This window comes from Rhinopithecus roxellana, chromosome 6 (assembly GCF_007565055.1).
Source record: "Rhinopithecus roxellana isolate Shanxi Qingling chromosome 6, ASM756505v1, whole genome shotgun sequence".
NCBI classification, from domain to species: Eukaryota; Metazoa; Chordata; class Mammalia; order Primates; family Cercopithecidae; genus Rhinopithecus; species Rhinopithecus roxellana.
In genome coordinates, this window is record NC_044554.1 from 64606275 (window position 1) to 64621806 (window position 15532).

General features: G+C 48.1%; 1 protein-coding gene across 1 annotated transcript in view; it reads right to left on the reverse strand.

Annotated features, from left to right (window-relative positions):
* Positions 1-302: 302 nt before the first annotated feature.
* Positions 303-15532, reverse strand: part of CCDC136 (coiled-coil domain containing 136) — a 30934-nt gene continuing 15704 nt past the window's right edge. Inside the window, exons 11-18 of the mRNA XM_030933299.1 lie at positions 14958-15143; positions 12836-13030; positions 12109-12336; positions 10159-10671; positions 9541-9762; positions 7570-7851; positions 6569-6886; positions 303-634 (exon numbers count right to left, since the gene is read on the reverse strand). Coding sequence (XP_030789159.1) covers positions 524-634; positions 6569-6886; positions 7570-7851; positions 9541-9762; positions 10159-10671; positions 12109-12336; positions 12836-13030; positions 14958-15143 — 2055 coding nt within the window. The 3' untranslated portion in view covers positions 303-523. The remainder of the gene's footprint in view (positions 635-6568; positions 6887-7569; positions 7852-9540; positions 9763-10158; positions 10672-12108; positions 12337-12835; positions 13031-14957; positions 15144-15532) is intronic.

A 15532-nucleotide genomic window follows, 5' to 3' on the forward strand; every position in this document is an offset into this window, starting at 1 on the left:
TTAGGGCAGCCTTCTCATGTAGGTAGGTGTGCACACAGAACCTAAGGGGAGGTCTCCCCAGCCCTTGTTCATTCCATTTCTCCATGCTCAGGTGAGCACCTCAGGATGGGTTCATGAGCACAGACCAACCCCTCCTTGAGTCAGTTGTCAGCACAAGGGGCCAGCCTCATTTCTGAGGTCATCTGCAGGGTGAGAAGCCGTATTTAGGAGTCAGACTCTTATGTGAGGTACTTGCCTAAAGGGGGACCGCTCTGTTCTGGTTATGTTGTGAGGCATTTAGCAAACAAAAATCCACAGTCTCATGTAATTCAGTTGATATTTAATTACAAGGAACTCAGGTTCTTACACAAGGCAGGAGATGGGAGTCAGCCGCTCCCCACAAGCCTTTCCAGCCTGGGTGACTGAGGCTGAGGAGACGGGGACACATGGAACATATGGAGAGGGTTCTGGCACAGTGTGTCCTGCCCAAAGCTGAGGGTGGTGGCCACTGGGGATCTGCCCTCGCGCTGGCCAAGGTCTGCCATCACTCCATGAGGCAGAACTCTGACTCTTGCTGTCGCATGTTGGGTAACACATATAGAGCCACAGCTGCAATAGCCAAGAATACCATAGGCTTCCACAACCCAAACATGTTCTGTGGGACCAAAGAGAAACTGTGAGTGCCCAGCCTCCTGAACCCTGCCCTAAGCCAGAAATCACCTGCCTATGGGTGCCCAAGACACCTCAGGAACATTGTGGATCGGTCTCTCTTACCTCCTGGGTAATCAGTGGAGGCAAGCGATCTCTCAGTCCTGGCACCACGAGACATGTGGCCCAACACTGTACGCACCACCTTAGGTGACAGCCTGTATTCAGGCCTCCGTTTCTCCCCATGGGCTGAGAATACTAGCTCCCACGTGAAGAAGCAGACTCAGGGGCCAGACTTCCAAGTGGTTGCAATGAGAAAGGACTGAATGCCATGGCAATAAAGAGGAGGGTAAACCTGACGCTTTGGGAAAAGCAGCAGCACCTCATTAGTTTCACTGCAGTGAAGTGAAGTCAGAGTCAAGAGGATGGGGAAGGGGGAGTAAGACTGAGGGGAAATGAAGAAAGTGCACCACGGAGTGCAGGTAAGTAGGAGGTTCTTAGGCAGACAAACTTTGACAGAGAATGACATTGGTTCAAGGAAATTTAAGGAAACCTGTCACTGGGCCTGAGTCATTAAAACACTCCTAATCACCAGGTATGTTGACTGACTTCCTGGCACATGTGCTAGAGTATGCTGAGGCTTCCAGACACTGCCGGCCACTAGGGAACCCTGCTGATTCATGGAACAAGTGGCACCATCAGAAGATATCCAAAAAGCATCCATTAGGGAATATGAAAATCTTAGACAAGAAAATACATACTTGGGGAAATAGCTTTTATTTTTATTATTTTTTTGCTTTACTACCTGAAAGGTAGAATTTGGATTTTGAGTCATAAGCTATAGCATAGGTAAGAGAAGGATGGTTTCAAGTAAAAATGGAATATAGCCCATTAATGCTAATAACACATTTTCTCAGATGATAATTTATCTAAAAAGAGGATTTTAAGCCTGGTAAAGAGCAAAGAAAATCTCCTGAGCTTGTAGAAATAGCTACTAAGAACAACAGAAAATATGAAATGGAAAGCCAAGCAACGTTAGTGGTGGATATACAGAGTAATTCATGTAAGAAAACCAAGAGATCGGCTGATGGAGGAGGATCGCTTGATACCCGGAGTTCAAAGTTACAGTGAGCCATGATCATGCCACTGCACTGGAGCCTCGGTGACAGAGTGAGACCCTGTCTCCATCGCTTCTCGGCCTTTTGGCTAAGATCAAGTGAGACCCTGTCTCTAAAACCAAAAACAAAAACTAAGAAGGGAGCTAGCTAGAAAAAAATATTGACATGGTCAGATGCTTCTATCCTAAAGTGCATTGCTAAGGATGTTAGTCTGGTGTTCTTAAAGGAGGGAGGAGCTGAAATCCTTAAATGTGACTGGTGTACCTCACACTGGGCAAAGGCAAGCTTCTGCATGGGATGGGGAAAGGGCCGGTGTGGGTGTCCCAAAGGGGTAAGTTGTGTCAAACTCTCCTTTTAAACTAGGTGAGCTAAGTGACAAATCACCGGAATCATGTTTTTCGATGTTGAGTTGTTTGACAGGATTTTCTATGATCTTTGCAGATAATATGTAGAAATAAGGGTAGGATGACAGTACAGTATGTTGAATGACAGGTAAGTGACCAATGAACTGAATAAAAGGACCCCACAAGACGACACTCTAGAGGCTCTGTCCTCACTCTGTCCTCTGTAGATGAAGATAGGGAAGGTGGGCTTGCCATCCCTGTAGACGATGTGAAGGTGGCAGAGGAAGTGAGTATTTTAAAACCACAGGGTCAAGATTAAAAACACATACACACAGAACCTTATAAGGTAAGAACAATGAACTATAATAGGGAAGAATGGAAAATTCTGCCTTTGAAGCCTCAAAATCAAATCCAGGTACAGAATGGGGAAAGGACGCTTAGTATACACAATCTGCAGAGGGGCCTATAAACAACACATGAAATAAATTAATAATATATTAGTTACCTAAAGAGCTAATGTGATCTGAGGTTGCCTAAACAGAAGTATGGTGTCTTCCTACTTGGGACCAACGAAGAGAAACTGCTCAAAATGAGAAGAGACGATAAGGGGAAGCAAGATTGGAATCTTATCTGTTGCTAATATTGAGTCCTTCTAAACTGATTCGCAGCTTCCTGGCTGTTTTACTTAACTTCTCTATGCCTTCGTTTAATCATATATAAAGTAATAATAGGAGTAGCTTCTTCACAGGGTTGTTGCAAGGATTAAATCAGTTAATATACCTAAATGATTAGAACACTGCCTAACACATAGACTGCATTTTGTAAGTGTGTGCTCTTTTTGTTAATGATGGGGTATTTTATAATTTATAGAATACTTTCATCTATTTTAACCCATCTGGTCCTGACAAAAACCTGTGAGGAGGGCAGAGGTTTGATCATCCTTTGTTTACATTTGAAGAAGCTAGAGCTCAGAGTGTGCATTTTGCTCCCTGGGACAATGGCTGTCAGTAGAGGCAGACTCAACCGAGTTCTTCTGACCGCCTGGCAGCCATGCTTTCTACCACACTGGGCTCCCTCAGGTCCTGGCTGCACAGTTGCATGTTGGGGCCTCCCGGAGTTCTGGGGATAACAGGCCCCACCAGTAGAACCCTTCACCAGCAGTTCTTCCTTTCCCCCTGATTGGGCCAGGCTGAGTCTGAGGTGCTGGAAGGCTGTGGCTGAATGCTTTGGGTCTCACCTGTAGTGCCTTAAGATTTCTGAGGGGGGCACAGGGGAGAAAGAGTCATAGAGAGGGGTCCCATCACTAAAGCAGTTGTGGACCAGGGAGTAAAGGGAATACCTAAAGTCAAGAAGAAAGGTGGAGGCTTGAAGATGAGTAATAGGAAAGCTGGGGAGGGAGCAGGAGGAAGGACAGAAAAGGAAATGGAGAGAAGTGCCACCAACAAATGCTCCAGCTGCCACCCTGTGCATTAAGCTACATTCTGTTCACAGGAATATGAGAAGAGAGGGGAGTAGAGGGGGAGGCAGGGAGAGCACGAGAAAGAAGCAACACAGGACTAGAGAGAATACCTTATGGGTTCCAGAAGGCAGGTGGAACCCCAGTCTTCCACCTTAGGCCATAAGACCACATTCTGCCTCCTGAATTTGGTATCCTGTTGACAGCCTAGATTGCATGTGTGGGAGCTGACTGGAAAGTGGCCAGAATAAATCAGTCTTAATTTCCTGAGAACACAGATCTCTGGCTAGTAGAAACTTTTCACTAATACCACATTCTCTCCAGAAAACCTAGCTTGGGAAGCCAATTACCATGGAATCTGACCCACAAAAGAGATAAACAGAGAACTAATAAAATTTCCCGGTATTCTGTTCTGACTTTTCTGGAGACTGGAAGTCCAGAAGCAGAGAACTGTTCAGTAGAAAGAGCAGAATACAGTAAGGGTTCAGTTCCATTTCACCAAGCTTGACGGACCAACTTAGGTTGCCCTCCTACCAATGCCCCTGGGACGATCATGAGGATCAGAGCTCTTCAGACCTCCTCTCTCTCCCAACAGAAGAGGGATTCCTTATTTTGCCATCCTGGGTAGCAACAGTAGTGAGAACTTGACTCTGGAGTTAAAGACAAAGAGAGTCCAGGCCAGCCTTGGAGACAAACATCAGCTCATCAGAAGTGGTCAGGCTAGCCATCACACAGAGGATGAGTGGGGAAAAAGTAGTAGTGAGGCAGCTTTGACAGTAGCAACCGAGCTGGGCTTAGCCAAGTTTTTCCCAGCCAAGGATTGAAACTCAAACCATGTCTCTGGCAAGCATTCCAACCTCCTATGCATTATGAAGACATGCTCAGAGATGTCACAGGCTTTGCAGTAGCCCAAGGAAAAGTCAGAACTAAAACTCAGACCTGAGCATCACCTATTGTAAAATAGCACAAGCAAGAAGCAAGCAGCTGGGAGAAAAGGGAAAGAGGAGAGGCCAGGGCAACCTGCACCCTCCCTCTATCCCTCAGAAGGAGAGGAAGCAATACCAGTACCTGCATTAGGACGACGTCTCAGCCCACCAGCACCAGAGCAAAGCCGAGATGACCACCAGGCCTACAAGAGGCAAGGAGAAGATGGGGGGATCGGGGGTAGGGGATGACTGCAACACACCAAAATGAGAAAGAAGCACGAGGAGAGACCAGGAGATATGAGACATAAACACATGGATCCAACAGATAATGAAGATGAGAAAACAAAGGGAAAAGAGAAAGGAATCAAGAGGTTAAAAAACAGGTAAGCTAGAGCAGTTGCATGTCTTTTCTGCTGCCTGGGCCTTGGTTCTTTCCACCGGCAGTCTGTAGGAATTGCAAAATTGAATGGGTTAAGCAGCAGCTAGGTCCAAGTCAGGCGGTGAGTCCAGTTTTCTTTCTGTCTCATCATATACCTCTCATATCTTGTCAAGCAGGACGTATCTGCACCTAGACCTTTCTTGTGACGCTGCAGAGAGTAAACGGCTTCCTTAGTGGAGTAGGGCAGATACTTTTCCTAGGTTGCTCTAGGAAGAGCCAGTCTTCTACCAGGCCACCTGTCCCTTTGTTCTAGCCTGCTTTCCATCAAGTTTCTTAGTATTTTGGGCTCTTGTCCCTTTGATCCCCTAGGAATCTAATGATATCATTGTAAAACAACATGCACCAAAACAAACTGACAAGGGAGAAGGGCTACTTCTTTCACTGCAACAGTCTTCCGGAGAGAAACGGCTTTTGCAAAGTGGTAATACGCATGCCCTAGAGCTGCCTGCAAAAGATGCAGGACCCACGGGGCAAAGGGATCTCTCCATATATAGAAACATAGAATGTATTTGAGGTAGAAAAGTCAGGTCTAGCTTTAGAAATGTGGCACCAAAGGTAAAGACATCTGTGAGGCTCTGAACCAGCACATGGTGGAATATGATGAGCTCAAGGAAACATGATAGTGGGAGGGGCTGCAGTGGCTCCGACTTTTCACATCTTAGGTAATGGTCCCCTGGCACAAGGTAAGCAGAGCACTGCACACTGGATCCTTAGCCAGTGCTGAAGACCCAATTGCCAGAAATTCCAGATATCCTCAGAGTTGACTGGACAAGAGGCTTTTTTCTTTACCTTTGTTTAGAACAGAAAGAACCTGTAATGTAAGCTGAGGACTTACACAGGAAATACTCTAACTCTGTAGAGACTGGCCCTGAGTTAAGCCCAGGGCAAGAATTCAGTTGCTACATACCTGCAGAGATGTACCAGTTATTAAAATATGGAAGTACTTCTATATTGTTGGTAAGTTACCCCTGGCATTCTAGCATATATATCCCAGGATACCTCCACCCCAACCTCTCACTGATCTAGCAACTGTAGGGCTAGGGATGGTCTCCTTGGACTAGTCTATGCTCCTACTGTACAGACGTGAAATATTTTCACTATCACTCTTGATCACTCCCAGGCCCCGCCTTCATGTCCTGTGATACACAGAATCCAGGGGGCGACACAAGCCTACAAAGAAGAGATTATCCCCTGACACACCCCTAACAGCAACAACAAAGGTTAAACCTAACAGGGCACCATAGGAAAACCGGACTGAGTGACTTGCCCAGGCTGACAAAAATGGCCTGAAGTAGACGTCACACTGTCAATGTCCTTCCTGCAGTGCCGAAAGAGGGATGAGGGAACGCTCCCCACATAAGGAAGGTAACAAAGGCTACTATGTAAATGAAAGGACTCCAGGGACCCCACGTTGGTTCCCAGAAAAGGTGGTCATTGTGAGGTGGTTCCACAGCAAACAGGACTGAGCCCGTGATTTCCTGCAGACAGACTGCTCTCGCCTCCCCTTCTGCATCTCTACTTCCCCGAAGGGCCGTGCCTTACAGTGCGAGGCCTCCACTCCTGGAGGTATCCATCCTTGGCAGGGCCACCCATTAACTCTGAGGTACCTGAGTCCAAGATCCCACTTCCCACTTGATCTAGCCTTTGGCTCTGGTTACCTTTTTGCTCTCAGAAAGTCTGAGGGGGTTGTTTTCTTTGGGACTTTCAAGGGAAGAGTCAACGTCATCTTCCTCCTCTTCACTGTCTTCTTCCTTCTCCTCTTGCTCTTTGTCCTCTTCATTTTCCTCCTGATCTTCTGTGGATTTAGCTTCCCCAGGATCTGCTGGCTCAGCAAGTAGCTCATCCCCACACTGCTCCTTTGCTTCCTCTTTCACTTCCTTTTTTTCCTCTTTCATCTCCTCTTTCTTTTCCTCCTCTTTTGCTAGTCCATCTAATTTCCTCTGGCTGGCTTTGTAGTACAGCACCACCTCCAGACTCTGTGGGGTGGGAGTAGGGCAGGATGAGGGCTGCGTTACCTGTGAAGCTCCTACTCTCATGACAATGCTGTACTAGCTCCAGGAAACATGACTTCCAGCATGTCAGAGTGCAAAGGTGCAGCCTGGTGCTCTGGGACTGTGAGCCAATCCTCTGAGCATATGTAGAGGGCATCACACCTCACCTCTCAGGACCACTATGTCTGTTGGCCATTAAACCATTTCAAACAGCTGCCAGAACTAAAGAGTCTTGGGTGTGCACCTAAATTGTTGCTTCCCACCCCTACAGTGACTCTTCTTTTACCCAATCCTCTTTCACTTATTAGTACACAACTACTTTGAACAAATTCCTCCCTCTTCATCTATTTGGTCCTTCTCTTGGGCATGTAACCCAGGAAGAACAGGGGCCCCAGCAAATGGGGCTGGGTAAACTGAAGGAGTTGTCCAGCCTAGGGGCTGTGGTCCTTTAGGGCTGCACCTCCCAATGTGAGCTGTGTTCCACTCTCCCCATAGCTTCACAGGAAAAGGGAGCACCCACTTTCCATTAAGATGGGAACCACTGTAGACAATTCAGAGATCCCAGAAGCTTCTCTACAAATCCTGGTTGAAAGGGTGGTGGAGACAATGCTTCTTCCCAGGATCTCCTCCTCCTTTCTGCTTATCTGGCTACCAAGGTTACTACTCACCTTTCTGGTCTCAAAGTCACTCTCAGAAGTATCCGAGCACGGCTTGATCACCTTTTTCATTTTAACCCCATTGGCATTCTTGTTCATGTTCTTATTAGCATTCTTCCCCCGGGCTTCTTTGACAACAGAGGGCCTCTTCTCCCTGAGCTGGCGGAGCTCCTCCTGGCAGCACTGCAGCTGCCCCTCCAGCTGCTCCTGCACTACCAGAAGCCGCCCCTGCTCATCCATGCTAGCCTGGTATTGCAGCTGCAGCTCTCGCAGCTTGGTCTGCAGTTCTTTGATCTGTTGGTAGTGGAGGGCCAGTTACCCAGAGTTGGCTGGTTATGCAACCAGACCATGCAACCAACCTCAGCCCTGCTTGGGGGTCACTGTCTCAGAAATCTCCCTGCTAAAGCCCATAGGAAGAGAAAACATTCAACTGTGGAAAATGAGCCTCTCAAATAGTTTTACAAATAGCTTCTCCTAACTTGAGGCACCTGATGATGTACATCTAACAAGATGAAAAAACCGGCAGGGTATGGTGGCTCACTTGCCATCCAGTGTAATCCCAGCACTTTGGGAGGCTGAGGTGGGCAGATCACTTGTGGTCAGGAGTTCGAGACCAGCCTTGCCAACAAGGTGAAATCCCATGTCTACTAAAAATACAAACATTCGCTGGGCTTAGTGGAGCGCACCTGTAGTCCCAGAAACTTGGGAGGCTGAGACAGGAGAATCGCTTAAACCCAGGAGGTGGAGGTTGCAGTGAGCTGAGATCGTGCCACTGAACTCCAGCCTGGCAACAGAGTGAGACTCTGTCTCAAAAAAAAAAAAAAAAAAAGAAGGTCAAAACGATTTAAATGGTGTTTTCTACTGTGACTGGGGAATAACAACAGGGCTGCTATCAATTCTGAACCTCGGGGATTTATTAGATAGAATTCTTTTTGAGATGGAGTTTTGCTCTTGTTGCCCAGGCTGGAGTGCAATGGTGTGGTCTTGGTTCACCGCAACCTCCGCCTCCTGGGTTCAAGCGGTTCTCCTGCCTCAGCCTCCTGAGTACCTGGCATTACAGGCATGCGCCACCATGTCCATGGTGTATTTTTAGTAGAGATGGGGTTTCTCCATGTTGGCCAAGCTGGTCTCAAACTCCTGACCTCAGGTGATCCACCCACCTTGGCCTCCCAAAGTGCTGGGATTACAGGGGCGAGCCACCGCACCTGGCCTAGAATTCTTTTTATGGGAACTCCTACTTCATCCAACCCGTCTCTCTAACAGGAACAATTACTTAAAAGAACTGTGTTGTACACTCCTGACGTGTGTACTGGGCTCCTGCACCTCACCCTGGAAACAGAGGCAAGTCACATTCTGCTTCCTGATCTCGGGTTTTGTCTTCCTTGGCTGATGGCAGAACATGACCATCCCCTCAGTAGGGACCAATACTAGCCAATCTGGACCCATGTGTTCGTTGCTTTCTGAATCTCTCCCGTGTGTATACAAAGAGATCCCCATTGGACTGTGAACCCCTGGCCAGACACAAGACTTCTGTCCCATTCCTAGGGGGTGCAGAGCACTCTTCTTGGCATTGTGAGAGATCCAAAAGGAGACATGTCCCTGTCCTTGAGCTGCTTACAATTTAGTTGGTGCTCCCAGTTGGTGCACCAGGAGACAAGGCAAATGCACACAAAGTGATGAAAGAAGATTGGCAAGTGCAAAAATACAGTTCTACAGAAGTGGTCTAGAACACAAAGCAAAAGAGAGAACAGAAGTGGCAAAGAGAGAAAGAGAAATCATTTGATGAGTGGAGTCCTGATGACCAGTAAACCCCAGCTCCACAGGCACTTGGGAAATGTCATCAGGGATGGAGCAGACTGCCCAGCCTCTGAAGTGCATGCTCTCCCTGCTTTGTCCCTCTCTCTTTAGCCTCTCTGAAGTGGCCATGACCCCTCTGGCTCCAGGGGCTGCCAGAGGAAACCCTGCCTCCCTGACAGTGGTTACCTCATTCTTGTCATTCTGGGGGGCCACGGGCTTTTCAAGGCATTCCATGCACTCCTTGAACTCCCTTTCACAGGCATCCAGCTCTTCCTTCAGGTCTTTCTGCTTGGCCAGTAACTTTTCCATCTGCTTTTGCAGCTGGCTGTGTTCCTCCTGGCTTATCTGGTACATGGCCTGCACCGTCTGCAGCTTGATCAGCACCTTCGCAACCATTTCCTCAAAGCACTGCAGAGGGTGGGGGAGCAACAATAGCACCCTGAGGAGCACCTAAGCTCCGCCCCACTCTGCTGGGCCCTTCCCTGGATACCAAACAATGGCCACCAGGATCCAGAGCTGCCCACGGGGGAATACTATATTTACCCCCATTAAAGAGCACCATGGCTGTGGTGAGGAAATGGACTGAATCTTATGGGCCTCTGTCCAGACAGGGGCACCTCTCTACGAGAGGGCTGAGCAGGAGACCAGGCTGCCATGGGTAGAAGGCTTCGCTTACTTTCAGTAGTTCCCCAGGTCAGCTCTGACCCCATTCCCACACTTCTTGTCCCTTCCCCTGGTGATGCATCTCTTAAAAAGACAAGAGTCCATCGTCCCCTGCCTGACCTGTCACCTGGCAACCGTTACCTCCATGTCTTCAGGCTCAGCAGGTTCCTCGTCAGTGCAGCTGCTGACAAAACTCTTCTGGCAGGTGTCAGAGCTACTGGTGCTGCCGTAACTCTTCTTATAGGTAATGCTGCTGTCGCTGGTGGTGCAGTAACTCTTCCCATAGGCCTCACTGGCACTGGTGCTGCTGTCATAGCTCTTGAGAAAGCTCTCGCTGCTGGTCTGGGTGCTGGTGTAACTCTTGTTATAGCTCTCATTGTCATCCACAGTGGTATCATAAGTCTTACGGCAGTTTTCATTGCTGGGGGCCATGCTACTATAGCTCTTCCCGTAGGACTCAAGGCTCATTTTTATAGAAGGGGACTGGACTTGAAGCAGCTGCATTTCTTCTAGGCAGAGCTGCAAGTCTGCCTGCAGTCTCTTCCGCTCCTCTAGGAGCCTCCCTTGCTCTTGCTGCAAGAGCTCCTGCTCTGCCTGACCGGCGTCATACAGCACCTGCAGGGCCTGCATCTGCTCCATGAGCAGCTTGGATTGCTGGGGGCAGGGGTGGGGAGACATTATCATTACTGTGACACTTCAGTCCTTCCAGCTGCACCTCTCCTGGTACAGATGTCTGAGACCACACCTTAGAGAATGGCATGCCTACATTTCCACCTCACCCCGGCCTATGTCTCTAACTTAAACTACAGGTAACTGGCATGTATCAGTTTCTTGCTCATTTGGGAAAATCTCCCCAGGGCAGATACTCCATAATTTCCGGGCTCCCATTTCAGCTGGTTTCTGCACTTTGGTACATCCCTGTCTCCTTGGAGCAGTCCTGAGTGGGTTTCCAGAACACCCTGGCTCCCCATCACACCCTCTTCTCAGTCAGGTATACCTGTTATCCTGACCTTCAGGCTCCGTCTCCCTGCCCACCCCTAGTTCTAAAATCAGCCCAGCCTTGAACGCGGCAATATGAAGAACTGGAATCAAAATCTTACTATTAGTTCCTGTATCTCCTGCCCCAATTCTGAATCTGGCCTCTGGGCATGTTTCCCAGGCTCTCTGGGCCTGGCTTCTTGGCGCTGATGTCCAGGATGAGATCCGATCAGTTAAGGAAATATTTTATACCTGGTTCCCAGCTGTGTTACCCAGGCCTGCAGCCTGGACATCTGATGCCCCTGGAATATGATCCAGCCTCACAGTGTTGACTTCTGCTACTCCCTGGTTCAGAATAAGATCTGAATGAATAGATTCGGCCTAAACTGAAACTGTCTACCTGTCCCTCCTCGCCCATGCTGAGACCTCAGAACAACTTTAGCCCCCAACCCTGAATAGAATTGTACGGTGATCTCCACCTGTGTCACCTCATCGGTATGACCCCTTGCTGGTACTTGAGAGGCATCGATTTTCTGGTCTAACCCCTGTGACCTTGCTCTGTTATTGCCACCAAAGTTCCAATGAAGATAGTGTGGTCAGTACTAAGAACCCCATATGCTAGGAATTCTTCTCTTGGAAATGAAAGGGCCCAAATTTGCCTCATAGATAACACCAAAGGTGATCGATTTTGATAACTGAGAACTGTACTTTTCCACTCAAGAAAAAGATGACATGTTTAGAGTCAGTCCAAAGGAATCCAAACAAACACCACACTGATACTATACATCTTACTGGGAATGAGTCAAATGATCCCATGACAGACTTTAGGTCATCCTAGCTCTGCCCTGAGTGCTCACAGTGCTTCAACTGGGCACTGTGAATATCAATGTGATAAAGGATAATGGCATCTAGGTGAGGTCCTCAGGCTGTATCTAAAAGCCACCTCTTAATGGAGCCTGAGAGAGGTCACAGGTGGTAAAGGGCAGGGCTTTAGCCTTATCCTTACCCCTGGCCAAACAGGCCTTCCCAACTCTGACCCTTCGGCGGTGCCCACTCTCCCTGTCATGCTGCTGTGCTCAGGAGAACTGTCTCCCTACCTCTTGCTATGGTTACCTTGTTTCGATTACATTTTGAGGACTTAGCCAATTTGGAATCATCGGGATTCTCCAGCACTTCCTGGAAATGAGACTCTTTGAAACGTCGCAGCTCTTCGTGGATATCTAATTGTTCTTTTAATACACAGTCCTGGTTCTGTATCAGCTTCTTCTGTTCCTCCTGCATGCCTTGGTAGAGCAGCTGCAGCTCACACAGGTCTTCTAACTTGGTGAGTAGCTCCTGACTCTGAGGCGGAGTAGAAGGAAGGAGGCAAGGGATTGTGGTGGTTACACAGAAAGTCCGATGCCTCCTTGGTGCCTCATCCCCGCTGTGAACAATTCCCTGAAGAATCTCAGGGCTGGCTTCACAGAGCCCATCTGGGGTCAGGGGGAGTCTTTCTATGGAGACCTGCTAAAAGTAGCAATGGTTTCTTACGTTGGGATATATTTTTTCGTTTACAAAGTGGTTTCAGGTGCATTTTCTCCAGATGGACTAAATATCTAAATATAAACTGCTGCACAGATTCCAGAGTATAAAAGGTATTTTAAGATTTAAAGCCCTTGTAAGAAAAACTCTAATTAGCTCTATGGAGCTTTTTGGTTTGGGGAGAGTGGTGAGAAAGTAAGGAGTGGTTGGTAAAAAGAAGAAAAAGTTCAACCTCCACCCTTTTATTTTTCCCTAGTCACACAGGGAAACTTCTCAGACCAGCTTCCCCACAGTTAGCAGTTGCCTCTGGCGGAGTTACCTTGAGTAAGAGGCCACTCTTGGGCAGTGGCAGTGTGAGCCTGTGCAGCTCTTCCTGCAGCTGGCCCTGCTCCTCCTGCATCCTCCTCTGGTCCTCCAGGAGCTCACACTGCTCCATCTGCAGCTGCCCCATCTCCTTCTGGCTGGCCTTGTACTTTTCCTGCAATTCTGTCAGTCTGGACAGCAGTGTGTCACACTGTGGGTGGGGGCGGGTGTGGAGGGGCTGGTTACTCTGTAAGGTAAGCTTCCTGGGTGGCTAACAGCACTTCTGTGCTCTCCTGCTTCTTGTGATTCTCTCCCTGTGCGGTCACCTTGGACTGGTCACCCCAAGCCACAATGCACCCTGGCTGTTTAGATACCGATTGGGGATCTCCCGCAGGCTGCTCTTTCAGAGCATGTTGCTCTAGACTGGTGGCTGGCCTTGCCCTAAACTTCTACCATTCCTTTCTGGGGACAGTTTGATGGTGAATGCTATCGATGCCCCTTCCTATTCTCTGGCCCTTTCCTTTGGTGTATACACCATATTCCCACCCTGCTGGGAACTCTTAGCTCCTGTTATTCTCATTAACCCCAGTTGTTTTTGAATGCAATTACACTCCTTACTAATAAGGACTTAATTTCACCCTAATTTTTCCCATTTTTGCTTTCCTAATTCTCTCTTTATATCTTTGGAAAGTATGCGCTATTGTCGAATTTGGATTGAGAAGTCTAAATCGTCCCATTTCCAAAAACCCAAATCTTCCAATATCAGACAGATCTCAATGCTGTTTTATGGCTAGAGAAAAAAACAGGTGCTGTCTGCCAGCATGCTTCTCCTTTCCCATTGTTTTTCCCATTAGGGGAAGAGGTGACGAGCAAGTCACGGATCCCCTGGGCTCCTAAATTGAGTAGAAGTGGAAAAAGGAGGAAACGTGAGCCTGGATATAGAAAGGCAGAGACTGTTGAGGTAGCCCAAATAACCTTCCCAATCCTCTGTCTCCTGAAGGCCTTTCCCCAGGGACAGGAACTACTGAGTTTTCTGGCAGAATGTGACCAGCTCCACCATCTTTAGAGACTCTTGGGCCTTTTCTCCAACATGCTTCAACACCTTTCCATTTCCCATCAGTAATCAGGAGCTGAAAGTGCTCAACAGGATAAATGATAACGGCTTGCATTTTATACACTATGGAAAAGAAAAAAAATGAATAAGGCCTTATTTATCACTATCAGGATTTACTACTAAAAGGAAGTAAGATAAGAGTAGTATTCTCTTCCATTTAAAGAGGGCACAATTCAACCTTCAACAATTTAATTGCTGGCAGGGCATGGCAGCTCATGCCTGTAATCGAAGCTTGGGAGGCCGAGGCAGGTGGATTACCTGAGGTCAGGAGTTCGAGACCAGCCTGACCAACATGGTAAAACCCCGTCTCAACTAAAATTACAAAAATTAGCCAGGCGCGGTGGCATGTGCCTGTAGTCCCAGCTACTCGGGAGGCTGAGACAGGAAAATCACTTGAAACCAGGAGGCAGAGGCTGCAGTGAGCTGAGATCGTGTCACTGTACTCCAGCCTGGGCGACAGAGTGAGACTCTGTTTCAACAACAACAACAACAACAACAACAACAACAACAAAAAAAAAGAATTTAAGTACTTCAAAGTCACAGAATAAATCCTGAAAGAGCCTAGGTCCTTCTCTTGTCTAGTCAGCGCTCTGGGCACAAGACTGTACCCCCTTATAAGAGCATTTGCAATCTGACCCAGAAAACTGGCCCCTTTCTCTAGTTCCAACAATAATAGTTGTGTAATGGGTCCATGTATATGTTCCTCTCCACGAATGACTAGTTATCACTACAGTTCTAACACCATTGTATAGATATTCCATTGTCTACATACATGGAATCATGTGTAAAACTTTCAGGGGTTCAGACTGGTATCCAAAGGTATTGATCCTACTGAGCTGTGGCTCTGGCTCAAAGTCAAGGTCAGGGCAAACTGTTCTGAAGTTAGCAGCATGTGGCCCCGCCTCTGCTTCCTGCCTAGGAAGCCCATCAAGCCCTTCGATTGGGTGCCTTCACCTTTGGCCTCTGTACCTCCTCCCTCTGGAGCAAGTGCCCAGGAGCTGTCACCTCTCTGAACGACAATTACCTTATTAGCACACTTTCCTTTGTCCTCCGGAATGGGCTGGGAGGCCTTGAGCTCTTTCAGCTCCAGCTGGCAGAGCAGGAGGTCCTGCTCCAGCTGGTCATACATGTGCTTCTGCCGTTCCAGCTCGTCCTTGCTGGCCTGGTACAGCTGCTTCATCTCCTGAAGCTGAGCGTGCGTCTCTGTGTTCTGGGCAGGGGAGGCAGGCCTGGCCATCACCCCAGGCACTCCTGCTGCTGAACTCTCTCCTCCCAGGCAGGGACTAAGGGGACCCATCTTCCCTTGTCCTTCTCAGCCCCAATTTCATCCCAGCCAGGGATATATACCCAAGATGGACCCGTCCCTGACAGGCTTAAAACACAGACCTTCCCAGTGTAGCCTCTCCAGTTAAATAAATAAATAAATATAGGAATAATTTAAAAAGAAACACAGACCTTCTGGGGCTTCCTTTTATGGGAGGTAGGAAGGGAATGGGACTTCCTTTTTATATGCTGCTTTTCTGATTTAAAATCAAAGGAAGATGAGAGCCTTGTGACTCCCCGAGGCTACCTTTCTCCTAAGCACCTCTTTGGCCCCCT